At 51.9% G+C, this 26,239-nt stretch overlaps 1 protein-coding gene and 1 long non-coding RNA gene across 2 annotated transcripts in view; both read right to left on the minus strand.

Moving 5' to 3' along the window:
• Positions 1–3,484: 3,484 nt before the first annotated feature.
• On the minus strand, positions 3,485–5,010 carry CCDC182 (coiled-coil domain containing 182). Its single transcript, XM_059147606.1, has one exon. It carries the CDS (start codon positions 4,280–4,282, stop codon positions 3,821–3,823), a length of 462 nt encoding a protein of 153 aa, XP_059003589.1. The 5' UTR covers positions 4,283–5,010; the 3' UTR covers positions 3,485–3,820.
• A 68-nt stretch (positions 5,011–5,078) lies between these two features.
• Positions 5,079–26,239, minus strand: part of LOC131815732 (uncharacterized) — a 47,177-nt gene continuing 26,016 nt past the window's right edge. Inside the window, exons 3-4 of the long non-coding RNA XR_009347829.1 lie at positions 14,748–15,522; positions 5,079–7,542 (exon numbers count right to left, since the gene is read on the minus strand). This is a non-coding gene — a long non-coding RNA (uncharacterized LOC131815732). The remainder of the gene's footprint in view (positions 7,543–14,747; positions 15,523–26,239) is intronic.

The raw sequence follows: 26,239 nt of genomic DNA on the forward strand, positions 1-26,239 counted from the left end.
ACCATTCAGTTTTGTTTTTTGTTTTTTGTTTTTTTTAGATTTTATCGATTTATTTATTTAAAAGAGCACCCACGCAATTGGGGGTGAAGCAGAGGGAGAGGGAGAGACAGAATCCCAATCAGACTCCCCTCTGAGCCCAGAGCCTGACATAGGGCTCGATCCCACGACCCTGAGATCATGACCCAAACCGAAGGCAAACGCTTAACTGACCGAGCCCCCAGGCACCCCAACCATCGGTATCTATTAAATAGAAAAGGTAAGGCCGAGGTTGTGGCAGATGGGGTTGATTGCCACCCAACAGACACACTTACGGCTGGAAGCTCAAATCTTGGGTCACTGAGGTGTCCATTGGGGCTGAATTGTGGCCATTGCTGTCCTCTTTGTCCACAATTGGTTTAGGACAGGCGAACACCTCAGGTCTAGCCAAAGAGATGTCAGAGAAAGTTTGCCAGAAGGATCCTGTAAAAGGGTTTCCTTTCTGATGAATGGGAGACTTGCAAGAAAAGCCCTGCCCCTTCCTTCCCCTGTTGGAAGTTGCTGAGCAGGACACAATTCTGGCACGCCCACAACCATGATCACGTGACCACGGGCTGGGAGGGGTGGTGGGGAAGGTGGAGGGAGGATGCAGGGTACCAACTCGGACCTGTCACTGCTGACTTACTGAACCAATCACTACTTCAGGTGTCTTGTTACCTGAAAAAAAAAAAAAGTCTCCTCAAAGCCTCAAAGAAGTCAGCATCAGGCCTTAGGGCATCAGGTGACTTGCAGCTCCTGACAGAGAAGCAAGCTTGAAATCCTGCCGCAGAGAACACCAGGCGAGGACCAGTCTCCGGGTAGGGCGCCTGTCTAACCCAACCTGGACACAGGTGCACCTGAGCTCTCCAAGCCTCCTGCCTCTTCCTCCTCTTCCTCCACGTCACGGATGACTCCTTGACGTGGGAGGGTCTCAGGGCCGTCCCTATGGCACCTCCCAGGAAAGGGAGCCAGCCCATCACTGCAAGTCCCCTGCTTTGGTGTGGGATGGTAGTCAAGAGAGGTCGCCTCCAGAGTCCTGCTCTACATCTTCGGTACGTACCCTCTGTGCCTCGGTTTCTGCATCTGCCACAGGGATAACAGTGCCATGCTCTCGAGGTGATTGTGGATGAAACGTCAAGTGCATCCGACATGGTGTCGTGGGTCCCCGAGACCACACTCAAGTTCAGTGATTCACTAGAACTCTTTGCAGAGTAAGAAAAGCTGTTACACACATGACTACAGTTTATTACAGCTGCTGGAAGCAGGGTCCCCTCCAACAGTTAGAAGGCTTAGAATGAACGAATTCTCTGGGCGGGTAATAGCCACAAAAGACAGATTCTTTTGGGAAGCTGGTTTCAGTCCCGCAGAGGAAACAAAACGTACCATGGGGGCCGTTTGTGGGCCCGAGGTAGAGGGAAGCTCGGCAGCTGTGAGATGCTCCAATCCCGCACGTTCCAAGAAAGGTCTGGCCCCTGACAGGCCCTGGGAGATAACCTCTAAGCAAGTCCCTGCGTTCTGCTCTCTGATAAGACGCTCTCTGTTTTACTCAGGCCTTGGGCCTCGCCAGATAGTTAATGCTAATCACATGATTCAGCCAGAGCCCCTGCCAAGCTGTATCAGCCTGACCTTGGGAGGGGCTAGAGGCTGAGTAAGCAAGGTCAGCCATAGAGGGGCTCAGCTCCGCTAGGAGGAGAAGGGACAACGGGAAGCTTATACCTGGTCTCTCCTGGTCTCTGGCCTGGGCTCCTTTACCTCCCAGAATTCCCACAAACACCATCAATCCTGAGCAACTATATTTACCCACTGAACCTATAGTTGACGCAAAGCCCTTTCCACATGAATTGCATTAGAGCCAGTTTTCGTGTACAAAGCAGCTGATTTTTTTTTTAAGTGAGTGCAGTGCCCAATGTGGGGCTTGAACTCACAATCCCAATATCGAGTCACCTGCTCTACTGACTGAGCCAGCCAGGGGCCCCAGAAGTTGATTCTTTTAAAGCCCTTCTTCTATGTAGCCGATCAAGTTCTCCTTCAAAGACACATTTGTACACACATTGGTGTCCCGCACAAGTTCAAAGGTATAGGAGTGCCCCCCACACACACACCCTGTAATACGGTCCTTTCTCACAGAGCTCACCTTAGCAAGATCACGAAGCTCCCCTCGTATACTCAAGCAGAGCTCAGCAGACACTCCTAAAGTTCCCCAAATACTACACAGTGGTTAAAACAAGCAAGGCCTCTAGAGTTAGACATTCCTAGGCTCAAATCTCAGCTCTACCACTTGTCAGCTATGTGGCCTTGGGCAACTTAGCCTCTCGGAGCTGGGGCTTTCTCGGAGTCTGAAAGTGAAGGTTGGAGCCGTACCTGCCTTCGAGGGGCCGAGCCTGGGGCCTGGAACACAGCTCATGCATGACAACCGTAGCTCCAGCGGTGATGGGAATGTCGCTAGTGTCCGTATTACTATTTCTTCAGCTGTACCTTCCAAGGTAGAAGCAGTCTGGAGTTAAAACAGGGGTGCAGCCTTCAGGGTGGATGGTGACCGGTGGATAGAGCTATCAGCAGGGGATCACGGGGCCTTGTGTGAAGATCATTGTGGGGGTTCAAGTTGCCCGAATCTTGTTGGGAGTGATTCTCTGAAACAGGAGGGCAGATGGGGCTGAAGAAGAATGTCACAGGGTTCCGGCAAGGCTATGAGACCCCGGCTGGGAGGACAGAGGCCCCGCTGGGCTCCGGAGCACACTCTGGCCTCCAGAGTCACTTCTTACTTCTGCGGTTTTGGGGGAGAAACCCATTACATGGCAGCATTTGGTGGGGGGACCACAGAGAGGATATGCAACTCGATGAACCAGAGTCTCACTGGAACTAAAAGACACAGTGACAGTGAAGGAAGCCCCAAGTCACCAGAAGAGCAAGTCCATGAAGAGCCTGGTATGGTTCCAAATGGGCAGCAGGGTGATGAGCACGGACTACAGTCAGCCTCCCCCTGGGCACAATGGGGAAGCGGCACTTGCGCCCAAAGGGGCCTGAGAAGAAGGGGGATGGTGTGTGGACATGGCCTGAGACAAGTCTGGGCACCATAACCGGTTCTGCTCCATGGGTCAGGCGTGAAAGCCAGCGGCCCTTCTCTGGAACCCACCCACTCACGGGGTCTGAGGCTCGGTGCCTCCGTGCACGAAACTCTCCGGACCCCACCCACCCCAGCCCTAATGAGCTGTGTCTGATCTCTTCGGCCAGACTAAATGCGAAGGAAGTTCAGCTGCGCCAGAATCAGCAAACACAGGTGAGACAGGGCGGTCTAACTAGGAAAGCAGGCAGACAAGCCCACTAGGCGGGGATGTGAACCACAGAAGGACAGTACTCGGAATTCCGGTCAGGGCTCCGGGGAACGACCGACCCCTCTCAGGGGACCATGCGTCATCGAGTAACGACCAGGAGAGCCTTGAGTCATGAAAAGAAAGGTAGATCTGTTCAACACATCAATTTAAGAAGATTAAAAACAACCATGTTATACATTTGGGCGACATGACCATTACAAACAGGAAACCAGTTAACGGTGAAAGTTACAGGTGTCTGAAAGCCGGAGGGGTGGGGCGCCTCCCTCTGTGATGATGCTGGGCAAACGAGCTTCACCAAAGAACATACTGGGGCCTGTTCGCCTCTCAGCAAGGTGTTATTGAGGTAGAAGGAAAGCAGTGGACATGGGGAGGGGAAGCGAATGGACGGGGACTTAGGGTTGGTCCTTCCACTGAAGACAAAATCTTCTGCTCCACTGCTCCGCTGGAAGCTGGGCTCCCGCGGGGGGGAGGCATCAGTCGGTCTGGATCTTCCTGGGGGCGCCGAGCCCGTCCCGGCCGGAGCCCAGCAGCATGCGCTCCAGCCGCTTGCAGTGCTCCCGGAGCTGCTTCTCGCGGGGCAGCAGGAAGGTGAGGACCTTGTTGCGCACGACGCCCCGGTCCTCCTCCTCCCTCAGCCGCTGCTTCACGCGGGCCGCCTGCTCCTCCTGCTGTGCCAGCTCCCCGTTCATCTCGCAGAAGGCGTCCTCCAGGTAACGGATGGCCTTCAGCGCCTCCTTCTTAAAGTCCTCCAGCTCCCGCTGCACCCCGGCTACCTTCTGCTGCAGGAGCTCCAGGTCAGCCGGGGGCAGGAGGCAGGAAGGCCAGGACTGAGGGAGGGAGAAGTCTCCAGACTGGAGGCCGCTCTCCACCATCTTCTTCCCTTGTAAGGTGTTCACCTGCATGAGGATGGACCCAGCATGGTAGAGGGGTTCCATCGCTTCTCTTCCTGTTCGGACAAAGAGAGGGAGCTAAGAGACCTGTCTGGTCCGTGGATTTTTCTTTTTCTTTCCTTCCTTTTCTTTTTCTTTCTTTCTTTCTTTCTTTCTTTCCTTTTTTCTTTCTTTCTTTCTTTTTTTTTTTTTTGGCTAGAGACAATCCTTTGGAGTGGAGAAACCTCCGCGCATTGTGATGTCGGGGCCCCTTCAGCCAACCAGGAGGAAAGCCACAGTCGACTCATTTGCATATTGTAGCCTCCTTGGTTGGTATCCAGGGCTATTTCTGCTCATCTGCCCAAGCGGTCTTCCTATTACGTGGATTTTCGTGGACTCATTTCCCCTCCCAGAACCAGAGCGCAGTCTCTTTTACTGGAAGGACACACTGAGGCCCAAAGCCAGGCAGCGAATAGGACAGCGCAAGGCAGGCTGGGCCAGTGAGCCCGGCCAGGCAGGGGTGCTCTCCCACGCAACGGTCTCTGGCCCTCTGCTCCTCACAGGCAAACTGGCTTCTAGGCCATCTCAGACCTTCTAAAGTCTGCACAGCCTTTCCTCCTGAAGCACTTACTTCACGCTCTTTTCTTGACCTAGGACTTTGTCCTTCCAGATACCTTGGCACAAGAAATTGCATGGGTCATTGTAAGAGATGATGCCTAAGCTCACTTCCAGCTCTAAAAATGCTGAAAAACAAGAAGATGATGACGAAGAAGGAAAAGAAGGAGAAAAAGTAATTTTTTTATTTCAAATCATACTTTTTTTTTTTTTAGATTTTATTTATTTATTTGCGAGAGAGAGAGCGAGCACAAGCAGGGGCAGCGGCAGGCAGAGAGAGAAGCAGACTCCCCGTCAAGCAAGGAGGCTGACATAGGACTCTATCCCAGGACCCTGGGATCGTGACCTGAGCCAAAGGTCTTGGCTTAACCGACTTAACCGACTGAGCCACCCAGGTGCCCCCCACATCCATACTCTTATAACAATGCTAGCATTCTAGATCATCTTAGAAGTTACGAGGCATATACTTAGGTTTTAATGTGTGGTCCACAGCAGTGCTGAGTCGGCTTTGTGTGGGGTGAAATCAGGTTATTCCCTCATTTATTCAGCAATTACCGAGTGCTCACTCTGCACCTTGACTGGGGAGCAAGTGGAGCAAGTGCCCAGCGCCCCTCTCCTGTCCTGCTGGGTCATGCCTCAGTGTCAACACAGATGAGAAACGTACAAAGGGTGAATCTCGCACTTCTTACCTGAGTACCCTAAGAAAGGAAAATGTTTCTAGCTAGCTTTTGTCAGTTGAGTCAAGAACAGACCTCTATCCTGCCTGTCTCAGTGTCCTGCACCAACTTCTCTCTCCTAGCCTCAACGTGTGAGCATCTCCAACACTGTGCCTCAAATCCAGTCTATCCGAAGCTGGACTAGTTCCATTTTACCCAAACTGCTTCTTGTTCCAATATTAACATCACGTTAATGATGCGACCATGGGTAGCACCCACACAAGAAACCAAGGATTAGCCTAGACCTCTGCATCCAAGCATCCAAGGGCTCTGGGTTCTCCTGGTTTTGCCCTAAGCTAAGCACCCCAGGACAAATTGCCCGGGAGGGGTCTCAGCTCCACCACCTATAAGCTGTGTGTCTTTGGCAGACGACCTCACCTCCTCTATAAAGCAGGGATGCTAATTCAGTAGTGTGCAGCTCCCTGGGTGGTGGGCAGAGGTGGGGGGCAAGGGGAAGGTTCTGATTTATAGCTATTGCCAATTTCCATGGTGTGACTGTTCCCACCACGGCCGTTTTTGAGCACCTCCAGGTAGAGGTGCACACAGTCAGCTCTCGTGAGTGGTGCAAGGGGACCCCAGCACCACAGGATGTTTAATGAGGACAGCAGCCGTCCCTGAGACGAGGACTGACCTAGCTGGAGTGCCCTGCAGGAGGCATCAGAAAGGGGGCATTTTGAGAGGTAATGGCAAAACTAAGGCAGTATTTTAAATCTCAAGGTGGGGCAGCAGCCCCAGTTACTGAGGCAGAATGTTTGGTGAAAAGAGCACTGTTGTGGGAGTCAGCAGATTGGGAGTCTGAAATTGCTGTGGGACCACGGGTCAGTCACCTACCTCCCTTCTCTGATCCCTCTGATACAATGTGAGCAGGTAGGAGATGGCTTCTCTGCAGTCTCTGGTCCTAAGATCCATGCAGACTTTCCTTTGAACCATTCCTGAGGCACTTGCCCCTTTCACCTTTTTTGCGACCTGGGAGCTTATGCTTCTGGTCCCCAAGAGCACAATAAACTCCATGATGACAGCGAGCGTACATTTCTCATCCTTTTTTTTTTTTTTTCAAGAATTTTTATTTATTTATTTGACAGAGAGGGAGAAACACAAGCAGGTGGAGTAGCAGGCAGAGAGAGAGAGGGAGAAGCAGACTCCCCGCTGAGCAAGGAGCCAGATGGGGCTCAATCCTAGAAGACCAGAATCACAAAATGAGCTAAAGGCAGTCGCTTAACTGAGCCACCAGGCTCCCTGCATTTCTCATCCTATGTACCCTCGAGTGTCCTGCCTGTTGCCCTGCACATAATGGCACTCAGAGAACTAGATGAAATTGAATTTATGTCCATAGGTGGCTATCAAATCCAGCGACTACCCTAACTTTCCCTCTGACATGGCGCCACCTACTGGCCTGAGAGGGAATAGCATGCTCTTTATTCTCTTGCCCAAAATCCCGCGGAGGGTCTGTGGAGCTGGTGTGGACGGGCTTCCGTCTTGTGATGTGTCCATTAAGGGTTGGTGTGCAGTCCTGCACATAGTAGGTTCTCCATGAGTACTTTTTTTGAATCACTGAAAGAAATAATGTGGGTCTGTCTTCTAGTTTCTGTCATTTTTTAAAGTGTCTTTTTCTATTTGTGCCTCTTTCTCTCTGATTTGGAGACTCTGCCCCTTTCTCTCTGTCCTCCAGAGGGAATGGTGGAGGTCATAACCCGAACTGTGAAAGCAAAGTAGCAACAGTTAAGAAGGAATGGCAATCTCTCAATCTCCCTGGTGCTTTTTAAGGAGCTTTCGGTTCGTTGCTCCCCGGAACCGGCCAGGGAGGGCCGCTCCCACAAGAGCCTCAGCAAGGTTGAGGGAGAACGAGCACTCTGTCTGTAGAAGACCCCAGACCTCTGGAACCTTCGGAGAGTCCTCAGCTGGGACAACCCGATGTGCACGTGCTCTGAATGTGCTCCTCCCCGAAGAAGAGTTATCATCCAGGGCTGTGGTTTCCTCACCAATTTCCTTCCAGTCCTAGGAAAGGAAGGGAACAGATCAACTGGGGCCCTTCAGGACAGCAAGGGCATCTCTAGCAAGGCTTTTCTGGGCCACTGTCAGGAGGGTTTCCACTGTCAGGAGGGTTTCCCTGCCCCTGGTCTGTTTCCACAGTTCACAGGCTCCCCGTGTCTCAAAACAATGGGGGGCCAGGGCAGGAGGGTATCAACTCCACAGAGATCCAGACCCCTACCCCCTGAGAATCAGACAACCGGAATGGATAGGGTCTCAGGGGTGGGCATGCTTTAGGAGGTGCAGGGGTGGGCACCGCTGCTTTGAAGCACATTCCTGCTGGGCTCTGCCCACCCTTTGAGAATGGAAACCATCTGGGTCATCAGCCTCCCCCAGCCTCTGCCACATGTGCCCTCCCCATGCTCTGACTGCGTACAAAATAAACTTGATCCTTTTGAGGATCAGGAAATAGGACATGTCTCAGGTACATTCCTTCATGTATGTTCTTTCTTTATTTATTTATTTCAGCAAGAGACAGAGCACAAGCAGGGGGCAGAGGGAGAGAGAGAAGCGGGCTTCCCGCTGAGCAGGGAGTCTGACGCGGTGCTCGATCCCAGGACCCTGGATCATGACATGAGCCAAAGGCAGATGCTTAACCAACTGAGACACCCAGGTGCCCCTTCATGTTTCTAGAGCAGAACAGCTGTTGGCCCTAGCCAGAATATTCTTTCCCCAGAATCCCCTGGGCCTGGGCCTCCCTTGGCAGCTGCCGGCCTGGGCGAGGATGCGGCGACACAGCCAGCGTCTCCCCAGATGGACCCCTATCAATGACAACAATCTTGACACAGTGCATTTCAGATCCCATAAAGGGTCTTCCCTCTGTCCATCCACCCATCCCGCCTTTCGTCCAACCATCCTTCCAAGCGCGTCTCCGGTGACCTTTGCTGAGTACCTTCCCCGTGGACACTAAGTCAGCAAACAAGATAGAGAAGACCCCTGTTCTCAAGCCACTGGCGCTTCACTGGAAGGAGACAGACAATAACGTGAAACGGTCAACAATTAAGGTGACGTGGGCTGGTGCTAAGTGCTCTGAAGCAAGTAAACGGGGCAGCGTGCCAGCGAGCCTGGGGCAGGGCTCTCAGGCAGGGCATGTGGGAGGGAGGGCATTTGGGGTGACATAGCCTGGGGAGGACGCCTGGGAGTCATGTTCAAAATGGAAGCTCAAGTGGGAAGGCTTTAGGCAGGAACAGGCTGGAGGAACTTAAAAGGCCCTGCTGAGTGGGGGCCCCGAGGAGGAGGAGGGAAGGAGGGGTGCAGGGCCCTGGCCGTGGAGAGGCATGGGATGGTACCCACAGGGTACCCTATGTGGCATGAGGGCCACCAAGGGCTACCGTAGCTATGCCTGCCTTCCGGCCCCTGTGGCTGGTGTTCCAGTCTGGGGAATGGGGACAAGGCTCGGGGGGTGGGTGCGGGGCCCAGGAGCGAGCACCAAACTCAGTGCTGTTCCCCATGATTAATTAACCTGGAGCCAGAGCCCCAAGGCGCAGTGCTAAAAATACCTGCTTCCCTCTGAGACGTGGCAGCTGTCACCCAGCAACTGTTACCCATGGCCATTTGTCATAATTTGACACTGATAAGGAGTGTCCACGGGGCCGTGTGTCTGCAAGAGTCTGATCATCCCCAGCCCACCAGCCAGCTGGTCCTCGGCAACGGTCTGTGCCGTTTCCTACCTGAGCCCTTCCCCCATCCCTGAGCCCGCTGCCTTGGCCACCCCTGGATGCGCCCGCCACCTGCCCATCACCCGCCAAGCTCCTTTCCCCTCCTGGAAGCTGAGCGGCCCCGCCTCAGGGGGTGCTTGCCAAAGCCTTCTCCAGAGCAGGAGCCCACGGTCGGATGCGCGCTTCACACCGCTGCGGCCCTGCTGCTCGGACTGGAGCCATCTAGCAGGGGCTCTGCCAGCCCAGGGCGGCACTTTAATTAAAATATGTAAAACATCTTGGTGGGAGTGGGTGTGAAGACACAGGAGTGGTCCTTGGACAGGAGAAATGCAGGGGCCCCCCCTCTGTCCCCCCACTCCGCCCCCTGTGGAGCTGGCCCCTCTCCAGCCCCGGAAGCCAAGGCTTGTGCCAGGAGGGCCTCCAAAGCGTGCTGGGGCGTGCTGACGTCTGTCTTGCACCATCCACCATCCACCGCTCGGCTGTGCGCGGAACTCAGCTGGGACAGACGCAGCCTCACAGAAGAGAGCCCCCCCAGAGCCCGCAGGCCGGCACAGCGGCCCGGAGAGTGTGCCAGGAAGGGCCCGACATCACCCCAGTTGGAATCTTCTACCCTCGCCCTCAACACCAATTTTCTTAAAGGACCCCTCAGGACGCTGCTACCTGGACGTTTGCATAAACTCTTCAGCAAAGCCAGTCTATCCCCCAGACCAAGAAGCTCCGGAGGCTTCCTCGTCACTCCGACGGCCTTCCACAGGGGCAGGAACCTTGATGTGCGCCATTTAGGACCGGCACGAGCGAGCTTTTTTGCACAAAGATCCAATCAGAAAAAAAAAAAAAAAAAAAAAAAATAGAGGCCTAAACTTTTAGTCCCCATCTTAAAATCAGAAAACGCCATTGTGCTAAACCTCCTTCCTTCCTCCCCGTCGCGGAAGGAATCGGTGAGTCTTACTGAACTGTCAGGACCTGCAAGAGGGGTGCCGGGCCCAGTGTCGTGTGAGTCTCCTTCCCACCCCCAGCCGCCCCCCATCCCCAGGAGAGTGGGGACAGGAGGGAGCCCAGGGGCTCTACAATAAGCCAGCACTGAAAGGCGTTATGGCTCCCTCTGGCCCACACCCCTCTGGCCCGGGCCAACTTCTTCAGGCTGGGCTAGAGCCACTGTCTGCATGTCGGGGTGTCAGGCTGAATTATCTGAGCTTAAAAACCAAATCCCCTCCTCCCTGGGTTACTTAACTGTCTGCCTGGCGAGGCGGGGGGATTACTGGTGACAGACACCAGGGCCTGCCTGGCTGCTCCAGACAGAGGAGCTTTGATCACCTGGAAAACTCCAGACACCAGGATTCCTAATGATGAGTAATGACCTCAAACCATAGGAAAGTTACCCAGGGCGCCGTGCGGCGGGGACACACACTGCTTCCCACCGAGGCCTGGGCGGGGGAGATAGGGTGCCGGCATCCTGTGACCTGGGGTGGGAGTGGGACCCTACTCCCACCCCAGCCAGGGTCCTGCCAGCTCACAGATGAGGCCGAGGAGTTTCTGGCTCTGGGCACTTGGCTGTCACAGGGATGGTTAGGGGCTCAAGGGCTAGAGTTTATATTCGTTCGAGAGTGCAGCCCTCCCCATTCATTCATTCCTTCCTTCATTCAACACACATTTTCCGAATGACTCCGATGAGCCAGGCATGGGGCTCGCTGCTCCAGCAGATAACTAAGATGGGCTATCTGTCCTGAGAGCACTTGGGACCTATAGTTTCCAGTGTCACACGCTCTGTGGCTTCGGGACTCCAGACCACCCACAGCAGGGGGCTTCAGGGTAGCCTGGGCCCTTCTCACGGGGACAAGGAGCAGGCAGAGGATGGAGTTTGAAGATCCCAGGCCTGCCTAGGCTTAACGTTCAGTTAGATCCTGTGAGAGCCCCCAGCCCTACGTCTTACCCACATCCCTCCGTCTGGAACATCCTCCTGCTCTAAGCTGGCTGGGAATACATCAACCATGAGTCCTCTGTTTTGGCTTCATAGACACTTAAGCCCAGTGATTCTCAAACTTTGATATACATTACAATCTTTGGGGGAAAGTGTTAGCAGTCATTTTCAAGGTCTGGATTTCTCCCTTTAGAGATGCTAATTCAGGTCTTGGGAGACTGGAGTTAGAGCAACCGATCCTCTTGATTTGTCCTAAACTAAGGGGGTTCCTGGGATGTGAGACTTTACATTTTAAAACCAGACCTATCCCAACAGATCTGGGACAAGTCACCCTAGCTGGGGCAGACACATTAGTCTCTGCCCAATAACATTCCTTTCTCCCTTGGGTCATAGAATTTTATTTTGATCAGGCAATAACATGCTCAGGTAAGGTGAGCCATCACCCAGCCCCAGGCTGTGAGCCTCGATGCATCGATGCATTCAATAATGCCATTCCCCAGTGCTGCTGCCTCTGACACACTTCATACCAACGAGTTGTAAAGAAAAGACATATGGAAAAGTATTATGTCTGATGTAAAAGAATGAGATTCAGGGAGTGGAGGGGGGCGCTCCTGCCTCTTTTCCTGGTTTGGACATAGTTGTATGAGAAAATGATGGTTGGAACTGTGGCAGCCATTCTGCAATCATGAGGCAACAAGCCTAAGATAAGCAATTAAATAAAAAGACACCCTCCCCCCATTTTTTACAACATAAAACACCAAACCTCAAATTATCTACCTCCAGTTTAGCTGATATGTGACTGAATCTTTCTTGTTCAGATAACTGTTGTCTGGCATTGTGTTAATTGCAGCCAAGCACATCATGACTGTTACAGGGGACCTAGAAATTAATATTTTTAACAAGATCCCCAAAATCATTCTGATGCTCTCCAACAAGCTACAACAACACTTCTCAAAGCGTCGTCTTTGTATCAGCAACGTTCAGCATACCTGGGAACTTGTTAGAAATGCAAATTCTTAGACCTTCTGAATCAGACACTCTGGGAGGTGGGGCCCAGCAGTCTGTGTTTTAACTAAGCCTCCAGATGATTCTGAAGATTGCCAGTTTTAAAATCATCAAGCTAAGGGGCACCTGGGTGCCTCAGTTGGTTAAGTGTCTAGCTAAGTGTCTTGATCTCAGGTCTCGAGCTTGGGATTGTGAGTTCAAGCCCCACAGTGGGCTCCAAGCTGGGTGAGGAACCTACTTAAAATAATAATAATAATAAATCATTGAGCTAATCAATATCTAAGACTCCCTAATATTAGACCCCAAAAACTTCTGGAGGAGGATTTTAAACTTAACCCATGTCACACCTGCTTCCTTGATTAGAAAACGTGATAGGTCTTGCCTTCTGTGCTTTTTCTCCTCCTCCCTAGTCTCTCCTCTTGAGAATCTTGCACTAGTCAAATGCTGTGGGTCAGATTTGTCCTGGCCTTTGTGACTGCCCAGCATGTGGTGATCGGGGAGGGAGGGAAGTCTTCGTGGTCAGAGCTGGCCAGGGCAGGAGTGAACTCAGGAGGCCTAGCCTACTGAGGGAGTGTGGACGTCCGTGTCCCTGACTTGGTCATCCTGGCTAAGTGTGTCTACCCACCATGAATGTCCACTCATCAGCCATCACGGGGCTCCGCGGAAGCCCAGGAGGAGGGGAAGGGGGCGGCCCAAGCAGCTTCCCCTTCTCTTCCTTCCTCGGGGAGGCTCCAGCCGGCCTTTTATATTTCGGGGAGTCCCCCACTTCTCCACATAATGAATTACTGAAACCCCAGCGAGAGTCCAACAGGCAGAAACCAAACAATAGACTTCACGTGGTGCAGGGAATCCATTCTCAGTTAGCTAAAAAAGAAATTATTAAATCCCTAATTACACTCCCTCGTTACAATACTTTTCTCAGCATTTCACATACAGTCCTGTATTTTGTTCTTCTTCTTCACGACTGAGTACACTGTCAAGTGATTCTCCTGTATCGCATTAATAATAATAATTTACCAAACATAAAAATAATGATAATCACTCCTACCCTTCATTTAGTGCTGTCCACATACATAGCAGGCCCAGGGGCTTCCCACACACTATCCCTTTGAGGCGGAAAAGCCACCAGCCTCATGAGGCTACACCTTGGTCCCGGGGGAATTAGGTGTGGAAGTCCTACAGGGGTAGCTTCCTTTGTCCATCTTTCATTCGTATGTATCTGATCAGGCTGACCTGCCACCAACTCTTCAAGCACCTGCACCCCTCCCGTGGCAGGGGCCAAGCTTGCGTCACTGCCAACAGGGACATCCTGGCCAGCAGCCTCCCACTCCCACCCCCAGGATGGCTGAGAAGGCAAGTCACCGGCTGAGGGTCTACACCCCAAATCCAGCATGCAGAAGGTACCCAGTGGTTCTGAAATGTGTTGTCAGAGAGTGAGGGTTGTGCCAAGTCCTGCCCGGCCAATCTCTGGTCAGGCGTCCCTGATGTCGCTGGCTCCCACTCACTCCCACTGGTCTTGTGTCGGGCTCATCTCTCATTGGGCTCCCCAACCCCTAGCCAGTAACAACCGGGGTACCAACAACCAGGCACGCTTCTCAGGAAGAGCGGAGATCACCAGTATTCAGGTCCTGCTAACACCCACGGGCAGACACACGTCTATCTCACGATCATCACTGGCTGGACACGTCCTCAGCTGATCTCACGATGAACACTTCTCTAGGCTGTAATTGTTTGGTCATTATTACAACCGAGATCTGGACAGCCAGTGACATGGGTTGCTACTAAGGACATGAGGGCTGGCATAGGCAGTAAAGCCAGAAAAGGCTGATGATGGGAAGGAAACATTCCAGACTATCTCAGGGCCCTCCCACTGAGGGGAGTCAAGGTAGTACATGAGCCTGCAGAACTAAGCAAAGAAGACTCAGCTGCCAAATTTGAGGCAGTTCCTGCAGCCAAGCCATTAGGGCCAAGCAAGCTGGTTCCTCCCACACCCTGTGTTGACAGACACTAAGCGGTGGCCCCCCTCCCACCGCGCCCCCTTTTCTTCTGCGTGCTAGCCTAGGGCATCTCAGCAGCTTCCCTCCCCACCAGCACAGAAACACTTTCTTGTCACAAGCCGGGTTAGTCCAAGCCACCCAGTGCCCATCCAGGGCCTCGAGTAGAAAACCCCGAAGAAGGTCTAAAGACGAGCCTGGCTTTTAAAGGCCCTTTGGTGTGATTCACGGCACTCGGGTTGGGGAGGGGTCAAAAGATCTCTCGGGTTGGGGAAGACAGCTCAGCAGAGCTTGGCCATGGCTTGCCAGGGAACTGCTTCTGAGACACAGTGTTCTGGGCATAATAAAAAACTTCCGCTCTGGGCGCCTGGGTGGCTCAGTGGGTTGAGCCGCTGCCTTTGGCTCAGGTCATGATCTCAGGGTCCTGGGATCGAGTCCCGCATCGGGCTCTCTGCTCAGCGGGGAGCCTGCTTCCTCCTCTCTCTGCCTGCCTCTCTGCTTACTTGTAATTTCTCTCTGTCAAATAAATAAATAAAAAATCTTTAAAAAAAAAAAAAAAAAAAAAAAAAACTTCCGCTCCGCGGGAAAGGTACTCACTGCAGACCCCTGCCAGGGTCGGGTGTTTGTCAGAGCCAAGGAAGGGGCCACGAGGGGCTCCCCACGCACTCTCAGAGTCACAAAGCCTTCAGGAATCAATCACCTTCTGCGGGACGCACATCCTGTCTGAGCAGCAGACTTTTCTCCCTCTGTGCTTGCCGGGGGAGGTCAGAGTTCACATCAAATGTCATTAATCATCTTCCCGGGGGCTGGGGCCTTCTTGGACAGTCCTATTAATCAGAGGCCTATCACACCCGCAGCCTGGCTAGGTCGCCATTGTCCTGTTTCTCACCTATCATCGGAAGATTAGATTATCAGTGACAACTGAGACACCCTTTGAGTCGCAGGGAAGCCAGAGAATGGGGTTGCTTCTATTTTTTTATTTATCCTCCCGATTTGAGGATGAGCTGTTTCTTGTCTTGTCACACTGCATCCTTTTCTTCAAAGAATCAGCTTTAGGAATCCAATTTGTCAAACTGGACAATCATTGGCAAATCCATATAAAAAAAAAAGGAAAAAAAATCTCAGCGACTTTATCAAAAGAAATAAAATAAAGCAGAAGGTTTTAAGCGGAGCCTGAAAGGATTAGAAAATAAGTTGCGTTTGACAACAATTAATCTCTGGAAAGCGGAGCTTTGTCAAATAGGAACAGGCAGACATGTGTCCAAAAGGGATTCTGGAAATCCACACCGGAGTCTATCCAGTGCCTGGGCACGACCCCTCTTTTGGGGGCGGCGGGGGTGGAGAGGGGAGGATGTCAAGGCGAGACCCGGTGCTGAAAAAGAACAAGAAAGAAGTCCTGAGTGTTTTCTCCTGATTTTCTGCCTACCAGCAACCATGGCGGCGACACAAAGCGCACAGCTGCCTGGTTCTCCTGGGGCTGTGACTGTCTCCGTACTGGGCAGTGACTGAGCCCATCCTAGTGGCCGCTGTATGGGGTCATCCAGGAAGGGGGCACTTTCCTGCCCTTCCGAATTACAGAGATCAGGGGAGCCCCTGTGACACCTGAATCAGTTAGATGGGATAGACCTTGGTGACAGGGCACCCAGGGGCTGCAAAACCAGCTCGGGGGGTTGGGGAGGGGTGGGGGCAGAGAAGCAAAGACAAGCCAGGGTGGGGTGGGGCCCACAGAGCTCTCAAGACGGTCTGAGGCCTCATCCTCTACTCATTGTCGCCTGCTGGGAAGGGGCGTTCAAATCCTTCAGATCTTCCTGGTTTTCGCTAGATTCCGGAGGGCCCGGGCTTCTCTGTGAACACTCCCTGTTTTAAGTGTCGGCAGTTAAACAAAAAAGAAAATCATCGTGCATACTAAGCAAAACCTGCGTGTGGGGGGGTCACTTTGGCCCCCACACCTGGGATTTGTGACACTGATCTAATCTACCCGCCTGGATGCAAGTAAGATCCATGGGGCGTGGAGAAGCTGGAAACTTGCAGAGCTAACCCCGCTGGTTAGAAGCAGAGCCAGTTCGAGAGCCCAGTTCTTTAGACTCCCAGACCAGTGCTCCCTGCTCTGGACCTGATTCTGTAAACCTGTAAGGGACCAGTTAGCAGGTACAGTCATCCCAAGTGCAATGAAAGTGATTGGAATCAAGAGATCCTAGACCCTAGGACCTCACCTTGAAATCAGAGAAGGGACTGAGACAAGTCTCAAGTGACCGTCGTACTTTTCATGCTGTCTTCTTTTAATTTGCTACCTGACCAGCTAGCTTGCAGTGATTCTCTGTGTGGCCGCTAGAGAGGTCTGGGGCAGGAGGCCAGGGAGGGCTGTGAGCTCCATGTGGTCATATTAGCCACTGGACCACAGCCCAAAGCTGAAGCTCAGGAGCCAAGCCACCCAGTTCAAATCTTGGTTCTGCTCTGTATTAGCTGTGTGACCTCCAGCAAGCTACTCAATTTCTCTGATCTCCAGTTTCCTCATTTTATTTATTGACTTTTTAAAGTTTGTTGTTTTTTTTTTTAAAGTAAACGCTACCGCCAATGTGGGGCTCGAAACTATAACCCCAAGATCAAGAGTCGCGTGCTCCCCTGAGCTGGCCAGGCGCCCCTCCATTTCCTCATTTTAAAAATGGGAATGATAAGAACATCAACCTCAGGAGATCATTGTGAAGAAGAAAAGCAGCAGAGAGCCGAGCCTGCCACGAGCCGAGCTCACTAAATTGCTGTTGCTGTTTTAATCCGTAATCATAATTTACTGCGTCCTCAGTGGTCCCTGATGTGGAAACACACCACGGCATGTTGAGTCTGCATGGAACCTTAAAAACCGTTCTTCTGAGACCGTCTCATCTTAGGAAAAAACAGCAGCCCGCAGATGGCCAACGGGTTTATCCTTCGCAATGGGCACGTCCGAAAACCTATGTATACCTACAGACACGGTTCCTTTTGACCACATCCGCAGGCCTCTGCCAACCATTTCGTCTTCCTACCGTGACCTCATCGGAAATAGAAGTTTCTGCTGTAACTGGGTTTAAGGCAGAGCATACAATATTTCACCACGACGGCCCGGTGAGCACCGCATCCCGCCCCCACTCCAGGGCTCCTTACGGAAAGATTTGTGAGATGACTCGGGGCCCTACTTGCCCACTGCAAGGTTGTGACCAGCTTCGTTTTTAAAAATGATTGTTCTCCCAGACGGTGTGTGATCACTAGGGAGAAAACGCACCTCAGGGTAATTTCCGTGTTTGGGGAAAGACACGCTTTATGGCCCAGCCAGCTGATCAGTTCTGAAAACTGAACACTTCTGAAAATCAACACTTGTTGACCAAACTTGACAGGTGCGGTGTCTGTCTTTACTAGGGATTAAATAAAGACTCCTGGCGTCCGTGGGGGAGTGGCCTAGTATGGAGTGGAAGGCAGAGATTTGGTGCTGGATGGATCTGAGGACAGATCTTGACTCCCCGCTTGTCCCTAGCCCATGAGATCGTTTCTTAAACTCTGAGTCTCCAGTCCTTTTGTGCGTAAAATGAAGGAAATAAAACCCACTTCATAGGACTTGGGGAGAATCCCAGAGAAAATGAATGCGCTCGGGAGCTGTGAGCTAGCTCCCTTCCGTCTCACGGTATTCCCTTGAGAAGTAGAACCTGTGCTCACAGAAAGACAAGACGGTGTCTGTCATCCATGGACAGGCATTCGCTGAGGGACCTCTACAGAGACCCTTGTTAAGTGTCCGGATGAGGCTTCTCGGGGCCAAATTCAGGTCAATGTCAAAGGAGAGGAGAGAACAATGGACACATTCATGCTTTTCGGGTTCTGTTCAGGCTTCTGGTCTGAAAGCCAACTGCTGACTTGTTTAAAGAAGAGTTTCCATCCTCCTTGTAGCTGATATGGACCCTGAAACACGTTGGGTATAGCCCTTCTAGGACATTCCAGAGGGAACATAGGGTGAGCCCGGTGTGACCTCTGCACAGATCTGCCCCCTGTGCTGGGCTGCTGGAGCCAGGGAGAGCCGAGTCTCCCACCCGTTTGCTTCTGCGCTATGTCCTTGCCTGCCCCGTGTTCACAGAGGCTCTTCTCTAATGCGCTACCTAGTTTTGAGGCCAAGCAGAAAGGAAAAGAGGAATAGCTGAGGCCTCAGATAAATCTACGAGGGATCAGGAGAGACACTCCGGGCTCCCAGAAACACATGAAGACTCTGGGAGCGTTCAGCCTCCTGAAACTGTGGCGCTTTCCCCGCATGCTTAATACAAGCTGACAGCCCGCATTGTTCTGCCAAAGACAAGGTAGCCATATCCCAGTGATAGGGTGAGGGGAGCAGAGGGACAAAGGCACAGGAGCTGAGGAGGGGCGAGGGCAGGCGGTGAAAAATAAAGAGAGAGGGCCGGTGGGGGGTGCCTCTTAATCGGGGGGCCTGGCAGGAGACCCTGAGAACGGCAGCCCACTGACAGTGGAGACCAGGAGCTCCAGATGGCTTTTTGTCTCGATGTAATAAAAAATGTAATCTGACAGGCCCTGGGATGGGGCTGGGGAAACAAAAGTCTGGGGGCAGGCAGAGGGGGTTGCAGGGTGTGGGATTGGGCAGGGTTAAAGGTAGCGAGTCTGAGAAAGACAAAAAGAAGCTACTGTCTCCTCAAGCAATTACAGGCTTTGCAAATGACATTTAATTCCAGAGGTGGTGCGCATGGGGGACCAAAGCCAGGTGTTTGCCGGGCTTGGCAAGGGGAGACGTATGGGAAATGCACCGGACATTTGGCCCCTGAAGAAAGGTGATAACTTTGCCGATTAACCACGGTGTGGGTTCTTTGTGTCCACACCGCCCTCCCCCCACCCCCACGCCATTAAGGGATGATATAAAGATACAAGGCTTCCTGGCGCAGTTTAATTGCTGATAGACGGGAAAGTGATGAGCTCGTCGTACTCTGCAGACGTCCTGTAGGAGACCAGATGCCATATTAATGCGGCTTCTCAGAGGGGGACACACCCCCGCCTGCTTCACCCGGAATATACAGACGTCCAGGGAAACAGGGGTGCCTCTGTGGCCTCGAATGGGGCTGTCGATTTTTATTAACTAATCTCTGCCTTTCAAATCACTGCGTGTTGTCTTCCCAAAATTCTTGGTCGCTGCTTGGACCCAGCACTCAGCAGGCTCTTGATAAATATTAAACAGTGAAGGTAGGGGACGGCTCCAGATTTCACCGTTAAGGGACAGTTCTCCAGGGGACAGATTCCACTGTAGAACCATCGAGGGGTCCCTGTGGCTGGAGAACAGGAAGTTTAAGGTGGGACATTGTAACGGTCCTCAGGCAGGAGGCTTAGTGGGTATTAACAAGAGCCTGTTAGCAAGATGAAAATGATAAAGCTAGAAGGTGCACGGTTCTGGTGAAGATGTGGGGAAATGGGCCTGAGCCCATGGGATGGGCCTCCACACTCTCATGTGGAGGGAAGCGGAGTAAGGCTTTTTTCAAAAACAGAGTGATGACCTTGATCACAATGTTAGCATCCACACCCTGTAAGCCAACAGTCCCACAAACCCGCCCTATGGCTATAGGACAGATGTGTGCCAGGCGTAGGCACTGGGTGCTTATGGCAACCCCATTCACGATTTTTAAAAAAGGAGAAATGATCTTAAATACCCACCATTAGGGAAATCGGTGGTACAACCATACAGTGAAATACTCTGAGTTGTTAAAAAATAATGAAGGGAATCTACACCTATTGTTGTGGAGAGACCTTAAAGACACATCGTTAACAGGGAGGATAGAGGGGGGCGCCTGGGTGGCTCAGTTGGTTAAGTGTCTGACTCTTGGTTTCAGATCAGGTCCTGATCTCAGGGTTGTGGTATCAAGGCCCATTTTGGCTCCATGTTCAATGGGGATCTGTTTGATATTCTCTCCCTCTGCCCTTCCCCTAACTTGTTCTCTCTCTCTCTCTCTCTGTCAAATAAATAAATCTTAAAAAAAAAAATGGCCCCCCAAAAAATACATACAGCGTGATAGCATGTATGCTGGAAAAAAAACCCAACTGAAATACCTAAATATGGGTGCATGAGTAAATATATGTACATAAATGCACAGAGTGGTCATCTTTAGAGGATTTAGGCATAAAAGAATGGTGGGGAGAGGGTTGTGAAGGACCTCTTTCACATTTTATGTTTCATTTTGATAATGCAAATATCTGTGCATTACACAATTAAAATTTTTAAATATACATTTGACAAACATCCATATATATATATATTTTTTTTTAGATTTTGTCTGTTTTTTTGAGCGAGTGAGAGCACAAGTAGGGAGAAGAGCAAAAGGAGGGGCTAAGGGTTCCAGGTGGTGATTCCTTGAAAAGAGGAATAGACTGGGGTGGCAGGCAAAGGCTTTTAGAGCAACATAGGTTGGTGGGCATCATGGGACTTTGCTCTCATTTGGCATGACTTCTGGTCCCTGAAGAATATGGTATTGGAAAAACCACCACCAGAGCTACCAGCTGAGCAGACAGAGGCACTGACTCTCATAGTCTGTTCTTATTTTTATATTGAAGGGTGAAGTGAAAAATAAGAAAGAGAAAGCTAAGATTCACCCCTACAAAAGTAGGGTGTGCCCCTGGCTCTCTTCCGATCAAGGCCCTTAGGAATGGACTGGGAGGGATGTGAGGACAGCTCATTGGGTCTCTATTTTATTCAGAGGCCACTAACCCCCAGAAAAGGCTACAGTTCTTCTAGAGATGCTCAGCAAGGAAGCGGCCCAGGCAGAAGATGATTCTGAGTCTCGAGACCCAGGATGTTCGAGATGTACAATAACCAAGTATGTGGTTTAAGATCATTTAGGAGTCATACTAAAAAGGAAAACAAGACAGGTGACGTTAATTCTAATAAAATGTTTTTGGTTTTTCAGTCTTGGTTGTTGCTGTTGGCTTTGCTTCTAACCAAGAGGCAGGGCAGAGCTTTAAGAAGAGGGTAGCTCTCCATCACTTCTGCTGGCCAAGGTCATCCTCAGAGGGACTCAGGCTGCAGGAGGCCTGAGGGGAACCCATGTGTTGCCCAAGCAGCTCAAAAGCCAGGACTGTACAAAGAATAGAGGATGGTGTGGCTCAGGTGTGTGGCGGGTCGGGGGAGAGACGGGCCGCAGCAGGGACGTCTGCGGGATGCTAGCTGGGCGTGGCTGGGCTCACGGCCCCAGGTCTGGAAGGCTTGCGTGGAGGACCTGAGGTGAGTCCAGGAGCCCCACTTCCTCATGGTGTCCTGTCCAGATGGGGTCAGGCTTCTTGCTTCCAGGACAGGGAGCAGGCAGGCCACAGGGAGGGAGGCCACCGTAGACCCTTATAAGGCCCGGGACTCACATGTTCTCTTCCCTCTTCATCTGTGTCCTGGAAGCCACCTTAGAGTCATCTTGTCCAAACACTCTGTTTTGCAGCAGACGAAATACCGGGGAAACAAAACAAAACAAAACACCCTAGGAAATGGGCTCCAAGAGTGGCCGAGCCAGGTTTTACACAACTGCTTACAGGAGTGGGTGTGCGTGCCGGGTGGGACTGGCCCAAGACAGGGGTGGGGGAAGGCGGGGCGAGAAAACAGGTCTGCAGAGGACAGGCAGGGGCTGCAGGCAACTCATGCCTTCGGCACAGAGAAAGTGGCCGGAGTCCGTGCCTGGCTTGCTCAGAAAAGCACAATTCCCATCGGGATGAATGACAGCCAGAGGGATCTGGAACTGATCTGACCCGCGGCAGCCTCCCTGCGAGACTCCAAAGGACTATCCTCAACAAAAGCAATCCCATGATTGCTGACTATACACCGTAACTTCCGTGAGATGCAGGATAAAGGACTAACACCCGTCCTAGGGGGAGGACTTACAGCCTCAAGTCTGCTAGGGAGGAGGGACGGAGGCCAAATTAGATTGCATGGGGTGGGACATAGATTGGAAGAGAAGAAAGACAGTCTCAGACACTCAGACGTCACCCCAGAGCACCCAGGGGACCCAACAAATCAATGTCTCCCCAGGACTCAAAGGACAGGGCAAGTGACGGTCTTCATTGAGAGTCTGGCAGCTACAGACCAGAAAACGGATCTGAGGGCCTCCTAGGATGTCTCCTACCCTGAAGAGTGTTTACTAGAAGACCGCTGGTGGTCCCGGTCCATTCTTCTCGTTAGCATCACAGAACCAGGCCCGGCCTGCCTGCCCCTGGGAGGGCAGGTCCCCTCCAACTCGGAACTTGCCTGGAGGCAGGGAAATAAGGTGGGCAGTGGGATTCCTCCACCTCTTCCCAGCTCTGGTGTCTCCTCTCCACCTGAGGGGAGAGGGGGATGGTTCTGAGTGACCCTCACACCCTCACATATTAATGAATATGGCCAACATGCTCAGAGAGCCAAAACGGGGGCGTTAGCCAAGGGCTGACATCATTAGAGCAAATGACAGCTATTAGTATTACGCTGTTGTTATTATGTTTGCTCTCTCAACCCTTAAATCACACTCCATCTCGCGATGGCTCGCATTTTATGTAATTATAGCTTATATAGGTAACAAATGGATATTTCTGCAAGCCGAGGAGAGAGCTTTCTGTATACATTAATTTGCTTGATTAGTTCTCTATTTGGTATGCTTTGTTCCTCCAAACTCCCCTTTCCTGTCCAGCTTCAACAGAAAATTAATGAGTTTTAACACCTTGCAAAAGTGGGCTATGCCATGGGAATACCTCGGGTGTACTCTGGGTTTTAAATCCACACATTCAGAGGCTTCCTAAAGGTTATGCAAAGGTTAACAAACAATTAATATGTTGAATCAGTGTGCTAAATCTGTTTACTCAGTCTTGGCAATCTAAAGGCCATTAGCCGTCAGCCTCAACATTTTAGATTGATCTGTCTCTTTCCTAACCCACCCCTCCTCTTGTCCCCTGGACAATTTGGGTGAGAAAGAGAAAGAAAAAAAAAAATCTGAATCGAGAGGAGTAAATATCTCTGGAAAGTTGGGGTTTTCTTGCTATCCGAGTCTCAAAGCTTTGGGAAGGGCCTAGACTTGACCAAGTAGAAAGTTTTGAGAAGACAATGCAAGATGAGAAACATTCTCGCCTTTTTAACAACAGGTAAAATGTGAATTAGGCTTACAAATGGATGCCGAGTTTCTGTGTTGATTTCCTCCCTCGTTTACAGGGAGAAGGGGGCGGAGAAGAAAAGGTATGAGACAGGTCCCACCCTGGGGCACTAACAGAAAGAGGCCTCCTACCGCACTGTCCTCTAAGGAGAACACGTTGCAGAGTAGTGGGGGCCCAAAAGTTTCCTTTTCTTAGCAGGAAGAGGATAAGAAACAGCCACATTTAATCCAGGTGGTCCGCCAAGGGGTCTCCTGACTCCACAAAGAGTCTCCTCCTTCCCCACCTTTTAGGATGCTGTTGTTGACGAGGACAGTCTTGGCAAGAATGAAGGTGATGACCTTGATGAGATGGGCCACATGCTGTTCCTCCAGCCCGGCCCTTTTAAAAAAAGGCTGTGTGGCCTATATAATCTACCTCTAGCCCAGGCTTGACAGGTACAATCCCCCACATTGAACTGGACTCCCCTCTCCTTTGTTTGTCGCCACTTCTCATGGCTTGCCAATCAGCTTGTCTCCCTAGCTAAGACCGGCTTCTTGGCTGACCATTCCTGCCCACGGGCTGCCAGCTTTGGCCCTTGGGGTACTTTCTTAGACGCCATCTGATATTTGCTCTGGGACCCTGGTCTCTGGGGAGCTGGTGTCTCCAAAGGACCCAAAAGAGAAACACAACCCAGAGGACACCATGTGACACCTGTTCTGGTCAACCGAGACTTAGCCAGACCCTTAAATCCCCGCCCCACTCTTCATCTACATTGGCCGAGGCAGAGACAGCCCACCAAGGCAGGAGAGAGGGCAGAGCAGGGAGAAAACAGAGAAGGAGCTGACCACATCCTGCTCCCCCAGGCCAACTTAGAGAGGAGAAGCAACAGGTTGCACAAGAGTTTCGTGGGAGACTGGACTTGACTGACAGTTTATAATTGGAAGAAATGAAACTTTCCATTAATACCTGGGAGTATCCAAAAAGCAGGAGTAAGGGGAAATGAATCCTCAGAGCCACTGTGCAGGGGCAGTGGGGGAAAGAAGAACTTTGCTTCCTCCTCACACCCTACCAAGCCCAGTTCATTCAATCACCTGGTCACTCTGTATTGTCTCTTTTTCATACTGAACTGCATGACTTATACAGAGAATGGAAAATAAACTGGATCAGGAGCCCAATGTGGGCCTCCATGCGGGGCTCGATACAAGGCTCAATATGGGGCTCGATTCCAGGACCTGGGATCATGACCTGAGCCAAAGGCAGATGCTTAACCGACTGAGCCACCCAGGTGCCCCTAAACTCTATCTTTTAAAAAGAAAGAATTCCAAAATGTTCAGATTGACGAGAAAGTGTCCTGACAAGAGACTGGACTAACCAGGACAGGGAGGAGACGAGGTGTACTCTTGGAACTTGGGCATAGGTTTCATCTAGGCTTTGTGTCTAGTGAGACTACAGATTTCAGCAGGAGCGAGTGAGGTGTCGAGCTCTGGGTTTACATCAGCCACCTGAACCGTGGGATCCAGGTGGGCAGTCGGAGTAGCCGCTACCTTTAGAATATTAGAGTACTCTTCGAGCATAAACACATTGTTACTGGCAAATTCCTGAGCCATGCACACTCAGCCTGCTCCCAGGTTGCACAGGAAAAAGGCCTTGAGGAGAGAACCCTTTGCAGCCAGGATGAGTTCTACATGCAGCCCCGGAGGGAGGCCCGGTCTTCTGATTGCAAGGCAAGGTCTCTGAGGCCATGTTTCATGTCTAAAGAAAGAGAATAGTTTCATTGTTTCGAGAAATGCCAAGCTGATGATATGAAGGAATAAGCAGATAAGCTCTCCCGTGCCCTCTGAATCATTCAGGCGTTTTATGCATAGATTTTTATCCTTAAAAACAGAGAGGGGAATTAGGTTCTGTTTGCGAGGGCTGAAGTCATTAGATCTGGCTTGCCCGGTTGTGCACCTATTGATTGAGGAGGTGGCCGTGCTGGGGGCAACGCTGGGAAGACCAGTTCCCTAGTTCCTGAGCCGCTGCCTTAGCTTGACAGTCAGCACCCGTGTGAACCACAGCGAGTGCCCTGAGGAAGAGCAGATGGGCGCCAAGCCCCCAGCCCCTGTCCTGCCTGTGCCAGAGACATCCCCTCAGGTGGGCGGACAGAACGGGCTGCTCTGCGCTCTTCCCTCTCCTGCTGAGCTGAAGGGCCCAGGCAGGAGCTCCAGCTAGCCCTGTCCCATGCGGGTGCTCTAGCATCCTTTCTCGCTAGCTTTCACTCTCTGTTCGGGAGGATAAAAAAAAGGGTGTCTCTGGGCAGAAATGCTTCCCCTCCACAATGAGCGGGGAGGAGCATTCTGGCCTCCTGCAGCCCAGGGCAGGGGAGTGGGAGGGGGTGGGCAGGGGCTGATCATTTGCAAGGAGACGGGGAAGGAGGCCTCACCCCTTCACAAGTGCTTTTGCCTCCAGACCCAGCTTGCACCGATGAGTAGAGTCAGCTGGCCCCTGGGGGCCTGCCTGCCTGATGGAAGAAGTCCAGGCCCCAGACTGATGGGGCAGCTCTCACCGGACGGCTGCCCATGGGCACTCAGCTGCTCTCAAGGGGCACCAGGTCCTAGCCTGAGCCTTGGGATACAAGAATGTATCTTGTGTGTACTCTTTCCCTTTGCCTGTGGCCTGAACCAGGCAGCCCAGCCTCACCACTGTGGACAAAGACAAGACCTGGTGGCAGGAACTCAGGTCCGTTTGACTGTGTGGAAGGCTCACCTCCAAACCGTGAGGTAGGAGAATGCTCGAATACCATGGGGCCTGTTGTCTCCAGAGCCTCGCTTCTAAGCTTCTAACGGATACACAGCCCTCGTGCCTCTCAGCCAAGAAGGCCCAGCGCTCAGGTCCCTCTCGTCCCCTCCAGAGGGAAGGCCAGAGAAAGGCCTCTGGAAGGCAGAACCACAACCCAGGGACACGTTCTCTCGGACACATAACCTAAGTGAGACCAGAGGCAAAGAATCAAACCGCAAGCCCCTCTT

The sequence above is a fragment of the Mustela lutreola genome, chromosome 15 (genome assembly GCF_030435805.1).
Source record: "Mustela lutreola isolate mMusLut2 chromosome 15, mMusLut2.pri, whole genome shotgun sequence".
Classification (NCBI taxonomy): domain Eukaryota; kingdom Metazoa; phylum Chordata; class Mammalia; order Carnivora; family Mustelidae; genus Mustela; species Mustela lutreola.

Excerpts from the sequence above, each read along its gene's own strand:
- CCDC182 (XM_059147606.1), bottom strand. The coding sequence starts at position 4,282 with ATGGAACCCCTCTACCATGCTGGGTCCATCCTCATGCAGGTGAACACC.